The sequence below is a fragment of the Trifolium pratense genome, linkage group LG4 (assembly GCF_020283565.1).
Source record: "Trifolium pratense cultivar HEN17-A07 linkage group LG4, ARS_RC_1.1, whole genome shotgun sequence".
In the NCBI taxonomy this organism is placed as follows: Eukaryota; Viridiplantae; Streptophyta; class Magnoliopsida; order Fabales; family Fabaceae; genus Trifolium; species Trifolium pratense.
In genome coordinates, this window is record NC_060062.1 from 27,543,634 (window position 1) to 27,559,000 (window position 15,367).

At 34.4% G+C, this 15,367-nt stretch overlaps 2 protein-coding genes across 2 annotated transcripts; one reads left to right on the top strand and one right to left on the bottom strand.

Annotated features, from left to right (window-relative positions):
- Nucleotides 1–3,700: 3,700 nt before the first annotated feature.
- Nucleotides 3,701–5,119, top strand: LOC123922393 (putative F-box/FBD/LRR-repeat protein At5g22670). The gene is made up of 3 exons (XM_045975115.1): nt 3,701–4,396; nt 4,473–4,607; nt 4,742–5,119. Exons 1-3 carry the CDS (start codon nt 3,701–3,703, stop codon nt 5,117–5,119), a joined length of 1,209 nt encoding a protein of 402 aa, XP_045831071.1.
- A 746-nt stretch (nt 5,120–5,865) lies between these two features.
- Nucleotides 5,866–15,087, bottom strand: LOC123920137 (serine/threonine-protein kinase CTR1-like). Its single transcript, XM_045972291.1, has 16 exons — nt 13,645–15,087; nt 12,969–13,270; nt 12,392–12,536; nt 11,858–11,973; nt 11,338–11,540; nt 10,751–10,846; nt 10,372–10,656; nt 10,242–10,282; nt 9,930–9,998; nt 9,553–9,653; nt 9,366–9,450; nt 9,189–9,287; nt 9,025–9,093; nt 7,488–7,619; nt 6,961–7,055; nt 5,866–6,575 (listed from the first exon to the last, which is right to left on the bottom strand). Exons 1-16 carry the CDS (start codon nt 14,476–14,478, stop codon nt 6,479–6,481), a joined length of 2,769 nt encoding a protein of 922 aa, XP_045828247.1. The 5' UTR covers nt 14,479–15,087; the 3' UTR covers nt 5,866–6,478.
- Nucleotides 15,088–15,367: the final 280 nt, after the last annotated feature.

Here is a 15,367-nt window from a genome sequence, read left to right on the forward strand (position 1 = left end):
TGTTCTTATTTTTATGCATAGATTTTATATATAATTTTTTTTATTGTATTCATCTTATTCTTTCTAGGACAAAACTTACATACAGTACTATAGGTACTGTTTTTGCTGTTCCCAATAAAAATGAGACACGTGTACCCATACTGGAATCACACGCTGCAATTTTTCTTCGCCGCTGCAAGCCTTAAGCCAGAATCCGACGCTTCCTTCACCCCCAATACTCTCTGCTCGGGAAAAAAAATAGATCAGAAATTGATTATGAGTTGCAGCATCAAATATATGGGTTGCTCCTCCATTAAAAGATGAACCTGCAACAACCCTTTATTTTCCAAAAAGAAGAAGAGAATTTGTATCAAATAGATATGAATTTGTTGGAAACAATTCCCTTTGTAACTTAGCTTTAATTATTGTTAATTATAAAAATTAAATACCGAAAATCAAATCAAAATAAAACTTTAGAAAAACAGTGATATTAGAAAAGAAATTGGGGATGAGATCTTTCTTTAGTTGGAAAGAGATAGAATTTGTGTTATGCAAGTATATGAATTGTGTTGAAGAACGGTGAAAACGGGATTAAGGCATAGAGAGAAGTGAGAACGGCGAAGTGGGGTAGAAACCAAAAATTGAAAGAAAAAAAAATAATAATACACGTGTCACTTTTGTATTGGGGAACAGTAAAAACAGTACATATGGAACCGTAGGTAAGTTTTGTCCTTCTTTCTATAACTAGTATGTTAGCCCACATGATTATTTTCTTTTTTAATATTATTTATGTATTTTTTTATATATTATTTGAGTAATTTGGTGTAAAATTCTACGATAAAATTTAGATAGATTGTGTATGATATAAGTTTAACGATGTTATAGGATATAACGAGATGAAAAGTATTACTTCGCTTCACATTCTACACTATTAGGAGATAGATTTTTTTATCTCATCATACAAATATAAAATAATTATAAATTTCATACTCAATTAAAAATATGCCTTGATTTTTCATGACTTCATGGCCTTAATATTTTTTGGGAGCATAGTATACTTCTATTATAATAAAATAAAATAGATTACTACCAAGTTTACTAATTTATCCTTAGTAGGATTAACCACATTCCAAGTTTTGTATATTTCATTGTAATTTCATTGAAAAAATATAAAAAAAAAATATTTAGAGAATATAAGATAAATACAAAAAAATATAAGATAATAATAATTTATGCGTCTCATAAGTGTAGCTCAAATGGTAGCTACCAGAGACATTATTGAAGTTGACGATGGGTTGGATCCGACGCAGGAGTGTAGTTGATGCCGTGTGTGAGGGGTTTTATTCGATACAGGATTTTCTGATCGTTTACAAATCTGTTGAGATTTGCAGGACTCTTTTTTTAGTCTCTGATGGTTTCCAAATCTGTCGAGATTTGCAAGTTTCTTTGTATCTGGTTGATCTCTTTCGCCTTGGTGTTGACTGTTTGGAGATGGATTGCGAGCTGTGACTTATCGCCTAGGTTTTTTTCTATCGTTGCGCCATCAATTTTGGCTCGTGGAGTTGCTTTTTGGATTATGATGGGTCGTTCACTTTTGATTCGAGATCGGGAGTTAGAGTCTAAAGGTACATTTATGGGCCGGGTTGATGGTTTTCTTTGGTGGTTTGGAGATTGCGGAGTATCTTCTAAGAATGGGATTAGAAGACCTATTAGGCTGTGTCTGTTTTTAGCTTTATTCATCGGTGTCTGTTTTTAGCTTCATCTAGTACAGGACGCTCTCGTCCAGCTCAAAGAGAGGAAACCGATGATGAGTATGAAGCGCGAATGAGGGCCACGTATCGAGAAGAATTCCGCGATGAGTACGAAGCAACATTTGATCAGCGGGTGGACCAACGGGTCCAACATGTATTGCAGGAATTCTTTGCGCAGCAGAGGGCGCCGGCGGGGGTTGGATCATCATCTCAGGGATCGGCACGACAAAATCAAAATGCCGGTGAACAAGAATATCGACCGGATTTGAATAGCATGGTCAATTTGAATCAGCTGCCGGAGTACCGAGAGGGTGATCCAGTACTGAGTATGAGCATAGAGGATATGAGTCAAATGCTTAATGAACCAATTCATTTACAATTTTTTGATCCTGTTGGGCAAACAAGTGGAAGCAGTAATGGCGGAAGCGGTAGAAATAATCAACAAACTGCTTTCACCGAATACCATCGATAGAGATCATCAAATCCATATCAACAAGACTTCATAATCCCACATGACAACCCCAATCAACCCCAAGACAACTTCTTCCCGAATCAAGCCAGCTTTGATCCCAATCAAGCCCCAATTAACTTCGTTCATAGGCCTGTGGCACGACCTCCGCGAACGTCACTCCCCGCAGTCATAATAAATGAGGGAGGTAGAGGCCGAGGCCGAGGAAGGTCGCGTCAGCCAACATACAGTGGCAAGGGGAAGCGACCACTATATCAGCCGCCTGACCAACCTTGATGTGTAATTTTAATTATCTGTTGTTGATTTAATTATTTGTATAACATAACGACAATTTATATTATGTTTAATTGTTTTCTTTTTGTAATGACAATATTATTACTATGTTTAATTATGCTTATGTTAAGTATTTTTATTATGCTTTTAATTAAATTTTAATATTTTTTTATAAAAATAAAATTATATTTAATATTTTTTAATTATTTATTATGCAGTATATTTTTTAAAAAAATTAAATTATTAAAACTAGAATTTTTAAAAAATAATTTAATAATTTAATTATTTAAAAAAATAAATTAATAATTTAATTATTTAAAAATCAATATAATTTAATTATTTAAAAATCAATATTAATATTGATTTTTAAATAATTAAATTATTAATTTTTTTTAATTCGTAAAACATTACTGACGGCTGCAGGCCGCCAGGAATTCTCCCTCAAATTCCGTTACTGGCGGCTGCAGGCCGTCACAAACGCGAACAACTTTTTGAATTGCAGAGGACATTATTGACGGCTCCAGGCCGTCAGTAACGTTATTGACGGTCCTGGACCGTCAGTAAACATTACTGGCGAGCTAATTGCAGAGGGCCCAAGGCCGTCAGTAATGCATGCGTTTTAGACGAAATTTGTGCATTACTGAGGGCTTTTGGCCGCCAGTAAATGCATGTTTTCTTGTAGTGTATATACGACACCATTATTTTGTAGTTCCGCTTTTCCCGGTCTTTGTTCGTCTTGTGCAGACTGCAGAGACCTGTTATTATTAATAATATATTTTGTTGTTCAAAAATATTAGTGTGGATTTTAATTCAATTCAAAATCTGGTAAATAAAAAGTCCTTTAGTCGACACTTTTATATTTATTGTTTCAGATTTTTGAGAAGGACTTAATTAATGCCATATATGGAGTAGTGTAAACGGCTACACACAACTATGGAATTGGTAAAAGTAATAAATCATCACTAAAAGTAAATTTGCTTATAAGTGTCAACAATGTGCATATATATCGGAATCCGTAAATATAATTTGAAATATATGAATTAAATGTAGTGTTTGTACATGCCAAAATGATCCAACGTGCAAGTGTATGTACATGTACATGTACAATAACTTTGCAATTTGCATTATAAATACTATAGTCTAGTATGTTTAAATTTATCTTCTGAGTTTTTGAAATTCAAATATGGATGAATCATCAAAAAGAAGAAAAAGAAAAAGAAATTCAAATATGGATGATGATCGAATAAGCTCCTTACCAAATGATATTTTATATCACATTTTGTCGTTTCTCCCAACCGAAGATGCTTTTACGAGTAGTCTTCTTTCAAAGAGATGGAGTTCACTATGGCTATCAGTTCTCAATCTCAACCTTAACGATGAAGTAAATGGTAAACCTGTTTCATACTTTCCCAACCTTGTACATACAGCCATTTTCAAACGAAATTCTGATCAACCTATAAAAAAACTTTGCTTAACGATCAAGCAAGCACCGGAGATATATGATATCGAGAAATGGTTAAATGGTGCAGCAGAACGAAAATTGGGGCATCTTGAAATCCAATTGTTCAACATCATTCCCCATAAGCTGCTTTGTTGCATTTTTAGTTTAAGAAACCTTGTGGTTCTCAAACTAACAAAAGTTTTGTTATCTACTTTTTCTCATTCTGATTTACCCTCACTCAAAACACTACATTTAAAGGATGTTGATTTTCGTCAACGTTGGTTTTATTTTGAACTTCTTAATGGTTGTCCAATTCTTGAAGATTTCGAAGCTAATGGTATAACTTTGGGGAACTTATTATCATCTTCCCCCGCCGATCGAGTGCGTAAATGCTTACCCAAGTTGGTTAGGGCAAGCTTTTCAAACATATCAAATTATCCTTTCCAACCCTTTTGCAGTGTTCAATCTCTTCACTTCGAAGAGGTAACATATCATATGTGCTTAGTTTATTATTTATTTTATCCTCGTTTCTAACAATTTGTCTTTTTTCATATTCAAGGTGAAAGGCTGTAATGATTTGTTTCCTATTTTTGATAATTTGACCCAATTGGAGCTTTCTTTGGATTATAGTTGGAAATTTATAGTAAAAGTTCTCAACAACTGCCCTAATCTTCAAAAGCTCGACCTTGATAAGGTTTTTGTTAATCGTCCGTCATATTTTATTTATCTTTTTATAGCATACTCTTAAAATTTAGATTAAGTTTAAATCAATCCTACATACTCTTTTTATTTATGTTTTTAATTTTTTTGTTGTTGTATTATAAACAGGTTAGTGAAAGCAAGGTATTATGGACTGAAAACGATGTCAGCGAAAACTGGGTGGACACAAATTTTGTTCCGCGATGCCTTTCATTGCACCTTGAAAGTTGTAATCTTTACAACTTCTTTAGTGGTCTAAAAGGTGAGCTTATGCTAGCAAGGTATATCTTGGAGAATGCCAAAGTTTTACAGACCATGAGAGTTTGGAACAGAGCTAGAGCACAGCGCAAAATAAAAAGTGAATTATTGTCATGCCCACGGGCCTCTGCAACATGTGAAATTGTGGTGAAAAATGCGACTCAGAGGACTTATGTTCGCAAGTTGGACACCACTAAGCCTAAGAGGGAAATTATTAAGCCATTTTGGCATAAGGATTATATTTTCTAGTGAATTATGTAGTAAGATTTGTTACCAAGTCAAACAAATCTTCTAATTAAAATGGTCAGTGGCAAACTGGCTCTCTATATTATCATGCTAGTAGTGTTGGACTATTCATAACCTGGTGGCTGAACTGCATGCAATTTCTAATGGTCATAATGTGCTTAAAGATATCATTTGGAGTCTATTAACTCTCAAATGCCGTATGTATGATTATAGAGAGTTTATCTAAGCATCATCCTTGTGCTACCTTAATTAATCACACAATCCATGTAATCAAAGAGTGGAATGAGTGTGCAATTGAAGTTGATTAAAACTTTTTAAAATTCATTTACTTCTTCAAAAAGAAAAATCTTCATTAGAAAATCATATGTAAAATACAAATTTAATTTTGTTTTGGATCATGCATAAATGTAGTCGACCTACACTGAATTTTATAGGAAGGGTGTAAGTTGTAGATGATGAATACATTATTATGCTTCTAATAGATGGTGCCAAATGCCAAGAGTTGGATATATAATTGGACTTCCAATACTCCCATTCAATGTTTATAATAAAAGGCTCCATAATTTGAATTTCAAAATCATAACATAGTTTTGTGAAAGAAAAAAAATCATAACATAGCTTAATGCCCTTAATCCCTTAAGTTTATCACTTGATCTCTCAATTCAGCCTCTTGAGTTTTGCCTAAACCAATCTTACTAGTCAAAGTATAACGCAAAATATCAGTGATTAAAACCAGTTGAACCAGAATATAGTGACATAAATCGGTGAAAGCTATTTTATTATTCCTTGCGGTCATTGCAGGTTTGCAATTACAAAAAAATTTAAATAAAGAAAAACAGGAACCAATATTCAATTGCCTTACTAGTAATAAGTGACTAATATGTCATCAAATTTTGTGAGATAATGGTTGTCAACTTGAGGAATTCAAGTTTTCAAAATCATTATTACATAATTATAGGCCTAAAACTAAGCACATTTCAAATAATTATATCTCAGAGGCAAGTCAAAAGACACAAGGTGCTTGAATATTTTATAGTTCTCAAGCTATAAGATAAAAAAGCTTGAGCTCCAAGGACTACTTACATGAATCCCATATCCGCACCTTCTTTTTTAGTCACTAGACTTCATGGCTTCAATTGCCCTTGTGAAATGTGTTAGTAAGAACAACTGATATCCAATTGCAAACAACAAAAGGGTTCCATCAATACGAGTTTATGACCAACAAGGGTCAGGTTACTTGTTAATTAACATTTCCATACACAGCCAACGAATCACAGCCAACGAATTGAAGCGACAGAAACTCCGATCATGGGCGATATTCTCATAACGTTCCACTCCACCCAATCACGGGCAGCTTACTCGTTATGTTCCACCCATTTTTATCGCATCCGCTGGTGACTTTAGCAACTTCTTTAGCGTCTCAACTATGCTAGCAAAAGATGGGCGATCAGCAGGGTCACTATCAACAAAATTAACAAGCATCAGAAAGAAATCACTGCTGCAAAATGTATTATGGTAACAATGCAGTTAACAAGACAAATTGAACAACCAATGATAATTTTTCAAAAGCGAAAAAGGTCCTCTAAGATCGTATTCAGTAATTCCAAAATGGTATCCATCTAATCAACTAACTAATAGCAATACAAGATGTGCAACACCAAAAATATTAGATTTATCTTAACAAGTAAGCTTCATCCAGAATTTCTAATTTATCAGAAAGGCTATTCTGCATTGGAAAGGAACTAGAAATGTAACAATATATATTATCACCACTTGGTAAGGACTGACCATGTGTGAGCAGATTGAAAGTTGCCCGAAAATAATAAGCATAAGTGAATACTTACTCAGCCCAACAAGATTCCATAAGGGAGGCCAATACTGGGGAGACGTTTGGAGGGATAGAAGGTCTCCTATTCTGGAATGCCACTGCTCCAACCACCTGAGCATACACATGGAAATTATTTACAATATTCACTTATAAACATTGCAAGGTTTCATTTTGTCACGCAGCTGTATGAAACATCCAAAGTAACATTTTAATATTTTATAACTATATCCTTACATTTCATTGTTTTCAAATTTCATTGTTACATTAACCATTTTTTTAATTCCAATTATAACCTTATCTTGTCAATGATTTTACACTTACATTAGTAAAGAGAGATAAATGAGTGAGTGAGTCAACCAAAGGTAAGAGTATATTTGAAATTTACTATAATTCAAAGTAATCTTTTAGTTTGGGCAAAGTAAACTTAAAAGACATGTATATAGGAATTAGGAACAATGAAGTACAGTATAAATGAACATGTTAAGTAAACTTATTCAACTTCGTGAATCTTAAATTCAGATCTTAGTTACTCAACAAATTTACCTGGGCATGGCTAAGTCCATTCCAAGGTTGTTGTAAGGTCACGAGTTCCCACAGGATAACTCCGAAACTGTAAACATCAGACTTCTCATTTGTAGGTTCTCCACGAAGAAATTCGGGAGCCATCCACTCAGGCTGAAAAATAAAATTAAGGAAGTTACACACTTATTAAAGGTCAGGGTCCGTGAAGTGAAAGTTCAACATGCAAAATATAAATTGAATGGCTGAATTGTATAAAAAGGAATATGCCTATTTATCTACATCGCAGAGAACCTCTCAAGTCATTTTGATAGTTTAAGGTTAAGTTTTGTCAATTCTACCCTTATTGCACATTAATTATCTTATTCATTTTTTATATAGTGATCACTAGTAAATAGTTGAATAGTTTAAAGATTAATTTATTATGATACACCTACACACCCCAAAAGATGATCACATTTTTCAATTCAAATTTGTTACTGGACTTTTTTTTTTTAAAGATGATATCCGCATTGTGAGTAAGAAAGAGCTTATGTGGGAAAAGTGGATGGAACATTTGTGTTTCACGACAGAGATTAAATTGAATAGTTGATAACTAATTTTTTTGAGGAGATGGATTAAATGGTTGAAATCGAGGATGTGAAAAATGAGCTATAATAGAAATTAATTTATCAAACAAACACTTCTTTGGTAACTGGAAATTTCTAAAAACAACAGTATACAGATTGGTTTCTGTGAAGCACACCAAAATATACATACATGCTTCCCGCTGAGCAAGCATCATAAAATTATTGACAGTCAAAAACTGTATCTCGGTAGTAATTAATCAACTTCAGAAATCATGATTATATCATTTGACTTTAAAAACAACTTTAAAGGACAGGGTTAATAAGAAGTAACAATACTTGTCTACTTGATCAAGGTTTGCCTATATGGTAACACTACAGATAAAAGTCCCATCTTCAAACTTGAAATTGTTTTCGAATTAATTGAAAGAAAACTTCAACACTGGATAGTGTATACCATGATAGTTAAAATCCCGATTTTAATCCTAAAATCTTAGGATTTTAGGATTATGTTTGCCCTCAGCGATTATGATTACACATATAATCCTATTCTTGTGGAATCAGGTGGAATCCCAATTTGAATAGTAAAATCCTACGACTATGCGATTACTTTTGGCCTCAACAATTATACATACACATAAATCTTCTAGCAATTTAGCTATTATGCTTGCGTCTGGCTCAAAACAAATCTTCTCCCTTGTCCTTCTTCTGTTTCATTTCCAAATGGCTTCAAACTCTCATGCTAATAAGTTTAAATTTACATAGTATTCAAATGTGATTTAAGGTTTTCCTTCTCTTATGCAATTTTATCTGCACATATATGAATTTATATGCATATATTTGAGTTGTGAGTTTTGTATAATCTTACAATTAATGTTACGATTGTACGATTTACGATTTTAATTCCCCTTTCCGATTTTACGTAAAATCCCGATTTTAACTACCTTGGTGTATACCATTATGATTATACACATACTAGAGTGTGATAGACTTACTGTTCCAGCAACAGATTTTGATGACAAGAAAGTGTTTGCTTTAAATCTGGACAACCCAAAATCACACACCTGAGCAAAAAAAAATTGAAAAATAATCATCTTCCATCACAAAGATATTAAAAATTCCATAGAGAAACTCAATTACTTGGCCTGTTCAATTATACCTTTACATTCCAATTTTTGTCTACCAACAGGTTCGGGGATTTGAGATCCCAGTGCACGATTGGAGGCTTCAGACAGTGAAGATAATTGATCCCTTTAGCCTACAATCAGATAAAGCATATATCATATATAATTTAATATATTCGCGTGAAAAAAGAATAATAATGTTATGTACATACCACGTCTATAGCCATTCGTAATCTTCTCCTTGGATCCTTAATTTCACTAGTTGCTGGCCTATGTATCAGGCGGAATAAACTACCTCTGTCATAGATACACCAAGAAACAACAACAGTAAGACACTCAAAAATCTTAATGCAAAAATCCTATAACAGATTTAGTTAACTACAAAAGAAGTTTGATTACCTAGGCAAATACTCTGTCACTATAGATAGATGGGGCCGTTTTGTAACCGCACCCATGAAGAGCACCACATTTGGATGGCGAACACGTTTCATTATTGCAACCTGAAGCAATGAAATTAACAAGAATTGTAACTTCCTCACAGAATTAAGAATACTGAACAAGAAAAAAATGTAAACAGATTAATAGTAAATAAAAGATATAGAAGCATCATTTTATAAAAAAGAAATTCATTAGATATAGAAAAGGATCCAAGAGTATGGCACTATACCAAAGTAACAGATCACATCAACAAACACCAACTAATCATAGAAACTCAGATGCTATGAAATAAATAGACAAAATAGTACATTTTTTTAATCAATATTAGGAAAACAAACCTCTCTCAAAAACTCTTTCAACTGATCATCATGGAAATTCTGAACCGATAAAACTTTGACAGCAACATCCTGAAATTTTAAAGCAACGAATAAATACACCAAAATGAAGAAGAAAATTTACCTTATAATAGAAAAATAATAAATATCAACTCGTCATGGCAGCTAAAAGTTATTCAAGTTATTCATGCAATCCCACGGACTTAGGAAACTATAGACTGTGATTCCATTAAAAGCAAAATTCATGACCTTGAATATGCAAAGAATACAGCAAATTTCAGCATGAAGAAAACAAATGCTTAATATAACACTTACTGATCCATGCCATTCAGCACGATACACTGTCCCAAATGATCCTTCATAAAGCAAAGAGAAGTCACATTTAGAGTCATCATGCCATTTATTATCCTTCAAAACTGAGAAGCAGGAAAAATGAAAAATTTACCAGCACCAATGCGCTCTTTGATCCGTAACTCATCCCATGATATTTCAAGCCAGTCCATTGCTAGTGATGGTTCAAGATTCACATATTTTGGAATATCCCCAGCACCCTGGTTTTCAAGCCTATTGTCTACCTGTTCCAGCTTTGACTGGATACCATTTACCACCGAACTTCCATTTGCAATGATCTCATTGTAAGAAATTTCTTTGACTACAACTGGATCTTTACCAACAAATGGAATTTCATGTAATAATGCTTCAGAGGCTGGGCGAAGAGCTTGAGAAACACCTTCATAAATAGAAGGCAAAATTAGTAAGCCTAAATTTTGCACATTTGTTGTCTCTACCTTTCAAATCAAATGGATTTACAGGTGGTTCCATACCTCCACAAGTTTGATCAACTGAAGCATAATTGAAGACATTATTATTATTTTTGTACAAATCAGTTTCTTTATGTTGTTGATCTTCCTGTAGATGGCCTGTAAAATATTGAGCAAAAACTAAGACCAACTTTAAAATATGATTGATTACTGAAAATTTAAATTTATCAATCTTAAATTCATACTCCACAAGCTTGGGAAGGAGAAATCCAAATATTTTTAAATGATGTACTACGAAATATCAGGTTTGCCTTACAGTATGAAAAAGGAAGATTAAATATTTGCAATAGGCATAGATCTGTAATTTTTGGTAAATAGAAAATGAAACACGAGGCTAAAAATTTCTTCACGGTGTAAATAGCTCAATTTACACATGCAAACATGATGTTTGTGTGCATCTGCATAATTTTCAAAATTAATTGAGACAACTTTGTAAGTACGATTCATACTGAAGATCCCGCCTGATGAAATGATTTATACCCTACTAAGTTATCAAGAATCATTAATGCTGCATATATGCTGAACTTGAAAAAATAATCGTTCAAAACAGCTGGAAGATCAAATGGCCAAGTATATAAAGTGCAGCATACCTGAATACAGGTGATTGTTGGGAGAATTCTGATTAAAACATATCACTTGAGGAGATGCTGCATCATCCACATAGGGCGATTGAGAATCTCTCAAATGAGAAATTTGAAATGGGGAAGGTATGGAAGACACATATGCTCCATTAATTGATGAATCTGGCCCAAAAATATTTCCTGGTTCCCCAACCAGGTCAACAACATACTCCCTGTTTAAAAATAACAAGGGACTGGTGAAGGAAAACTAGACAAACAACAATGAACTTAAAAATCTTGTCTACAAAGTCAATAAGTTTTTTTTTTTTTTTTTGATAAGCACAAAGTCAATAAGTTATTAGTTGCAACTTGTAAACCAGAATCCTAATATATATATATATATATATGAACAATCTAAATAGAGATGTAAAGATTCATACAACTTTTCAATCTATAGAGTGGTTGAAGATTATTGAGCCGGGAAAACATGAAATTAACAAATAAACTTGATGAGATCTAAGAAAGAAGTCAAAGTAGCCATTGCACTAACCTTGACAGTTGCCTGTCATCTTTAATCTTCACAAGAATAGATGATTGATGATCCGAAGCACAGTACCTGCAACCTCGAGCTATGCGGCATGGCAAGCCTATATAATCTGCCAATCTCTGCATAAACAAAAACAACCGTGCATAAGTATCAATATCTCAGGGCCTTGTGTTAATCCACACCCTCTTCTTAGGTTGTGACTTATTTGAAGCATAACATTTAGTAACAAAAAAAAAATCACACAGTACTTGTGAAGCTGTTAAAAAAATATCTGAATTTATTGACACACAGATAATCACATGTCCGTAATAGCTTATCTTCATAAAATTTTCATGATAGTTTATAATAACAGCTTATAATTTGTATGCAAACAATTTGGCTGCATTATCTTTATTTATTATGGAAATTATTTGTTAATTTTTTGACAAAATATAGAAATAATTTATAAATTAGCAAGCTGTTATGTGATTAACATTTATATTTTATCTAAACAGACCTTAAACCATCCAAATAATCACAAGTAACAAAATGATTCACCTTGAAGAGAATCGCACGATGCCTACAGAGTCCCGTGGACAAACTACCAATGGGAAGCACAACACACTGATGAAAATTCCTCAACCGCTTACTAACCATCTCCCACCTCTTTTGCATATCCCCTTGCTCCACAGGGAAGGTGCCCCTTTTCGTACATCCAACATCAAACTCATAAATAAATCGATCAACAAATAAATAACTGCTAAATTTCATTAGTCAGGTTTTAAATATGCTAATTTTCATTGAACAAAAAACCTATGCTAATTTTCATTATTATCAGGGGTCACTGTAACGGTTTTGGTCGCTTTAGGGACATAAAAAAACGTTATGTCACGACCTAGATCACAGTTGTCTAGATCATGGACATAAAAAATTGTTATGTCACCATAGTTGTCTAGATCATGCACATCAAAAATTGTTATGTCGCGACCACCCAGATCACAGTTGTCTAGATCATGTCATAATTCATATCATGGGACATTAAAAAATGTTATGTTGCGACCACCCAAATCACAGTTCCAGTCGCAGATCTTTGTTTAAAACCGTGTGTTCTCATATATTGTGATCTTATTCTTACCCCATAAATATAGCAACAAGTTTTCCGAGCTTCTCAACGAGCACCAAGGCATTCTCAGAAGCAGAATATAGTTCTCGAGCTTTATCTTGAAGCACCTTAAGACGAGAATCCTCATGTCTATCAATAAGAATCACTTCCAATGAACTCTCATTGGGTTCAACTGCTTTAAGCGCCATCAATGTAGGAAGGAAATTCCCTTCTTCCTCCATATCATTGCACATCACCCACAAATACGGATTCATTCCCAATATGTTATAAAATCCGTCCGAAATCTTGTCAGTGTACGACAAACACCCTGTCACCTGAGAAAACAATCAAAACAAATATCATTATTATGGAATCTCAAACGAAACTAAGGGTGTGTTTGGATTCGCGGTAAAATCAGTTGGCTCTCTTGTGATTCACAGTGATTCCAAATCGCACCATAATACCAAAACATACATATATGACTTCAAATCACACCATAATACCAAACATACAGAGAAATGTATCACAGTGGTATGTATCACAGTGGTCAGTGTTGTGAGTTTGACCAAATCACAAATATATGACAATTTTATTAAAGAGTGACAAAATGGAAGCCGTGAATCTATCAAATTCACATTCAATCTAAATGTACACTAAACGAACTTTGTTTTTGTTAATGTTAAATGCTTAGATATCATACGATTCGTACCCATAAACGACGAGAAACCAATTCAACATCCCAAGTTTCTAATCCAGTATCCAAAGTGAGAAATGGTTCAGAACCAAGACTTGACAGAAAAGAAATCCTCTTCGCTGAAGCTAATTGTAGTTCATAGCTTTCTTTGTACTGCTTAGCATAGTTCTCTCCATCGCGTTTCTCTTCCTCATGATGTTCTTCATCTTCTTCTTTCTGTTTCTGTTGTTCACTCCTTCTTGTAACTTCATTTGTAGAAACAAGAAACGACGACGTATCTTCTTTCGTAATGTCATCACTTGAAAATGTAGCAGTAACGGTAACATCCGAAGCAAACAAACTCGTAGCGTAACTGCTTCCACTCGACAATCTCGGAAGCGAAACCTCCCTATCAAAGCTCCGATCAACATCAACAGCATCTTTTTCCGGCGACGCCGATTTCACATCATCGGGATGCGGAAGTAGAACCTCGCGATCCTCATCCTCCGATCGGTGCCGGTGCTGATGATGATGACGGCGGCGATGGTGGTGATTATGTCGTTTATCAACTAACCAATCACAAAACGCTGCAATTTGCTTCTGCTCACTCCGAAACTTATCGCCGCCGGTAAGAAGATCGGAAACAGCAGAGTTTTTCACTGAAGAGAAAACGACGTCATCTTTATTAGCAACAACTGAAACAGAAGAGGTTTTCGGCGCGTCGCTTTCAACGCAAAAAGTCGTATCCGTTGATTTGACTACTCCAACAAATTTTTTCTTCTCGTGATCTAATATCTTCTTTGAAGATGATTCATCCAATCTTTTCTCGGGAAATTGCCTAGGAAAAAAGTAAGTTGCTCTGTGAGGCATTTTTTTTCTTTTTCTTTTTGTTTCACAAAATAACCGTGATCTCTAACCGTTTTTTTTAACCACCCACCCACACGAACCTGCACTTTGTTATCTTGCACGTACACACGTGCGAATCACTTTTCTTCTCCGTCGTCGCCGTCTCCGTTGTCGTTACTCAGCTTAATTACAAATGATAACTAATCTCCGGTTGCTTGCTTCAGCTCTAACGGTAACTAACCGCCGTGAATAAGTTCCTCGCACCGCTTCGAGATATTTCACTTATGAGTTTGTAGCGTGTGCGTTGTTCGGTGAATGATGCATCTAACGGAGTAACCGAAAGAGGAAGCGTGGGAAGCTTGTAGTTGCAGTATCTATCTATTATTATATTATAATATATGAGAAAAACAAAAACCCACCGAGTTGGGAAATCTTCTTCTAAGGCGGTGAAGAATGATGAAAGAAAGAGAGAGTGTGTGTGAGACTGAGTCGTTGTGTCTTAAAATTGGTGTAAGCTATTGTGAGTTAGAGAGATATATGAAGTGTGATATGATAAGCTATTGTAAGCTATTGTGAGTTTGAGAGCTATTGGTGTATGCCATGCTATTGCTAGTTGAGGGATCATGGAATATTGAAGTGGGTGGGAAATTGATAAAATATAAATATAAATTTTGTGTGCTAATGTGCGCTCTGGGGTTTAGTGTGCACCGATTGTTAGAAGAGGACACGTCAAAATTTTGGCAAATTAGGTTGTGACACATATGTAAGAAGACATGCAACACAGCAGTCGGGAAACGCGGTATACTTTGAGTTCAGACTAAATATTGCCTTACTTTCAAAGTAACTAGTTAAAAACCCGTGCGTGCGCACAGGACGCGCCTTCGGCGCGTTATATTACGTCGGGGTGTTAGGT

Excerpts from the sequence above, each read along its gene's own strand:
- LOC123920137 (XM_045972291.1), bottom strand. The coding sequence starts at position 14,478 with ATGCCTCACAGAGCAACTTACTTTTTTCCTAGGCAATTTCCCGAGAAA. Across the intron at positions 12,537-12,968 it reads CTTGTTGCTATATTTATGGG|GGGCACCTTCCCTGTGGAGC; the intron begins GTAAGAATAAGA and ends ATGTACGAAAAG. Across the intron at positions 9,654-9,929 it reads TGAAAGAGTTTTTGAGAGAG|GTTGCAATAATGAAACGTGT; the intron begins GTTTGTTTTCCT and ends TCATTGCTTCAG.
- LOC123922393 (XM_045975115.1), top strand. The coding sequence starts at position 3,701 with ATGGATGATGATCGAATAAGCTCCTTACCAAATGATATTTTATATCAC. Across the intron at positions 4,397-4,472 it reads AATCTCTTCACTTCGAAGAG|GTGAAAGGCTGTAATGATTT; the intron begins GTAACATATCAT and ends TTCATATTCAAG. Across the intron at positions 4,608-4,741 it reads AAAAGCTCGACCTTGATAAG|GTTAGTGAAAGCAAGGTATT; the intron begins GTTTTTGTTAAT and ends TATTATAAACAG.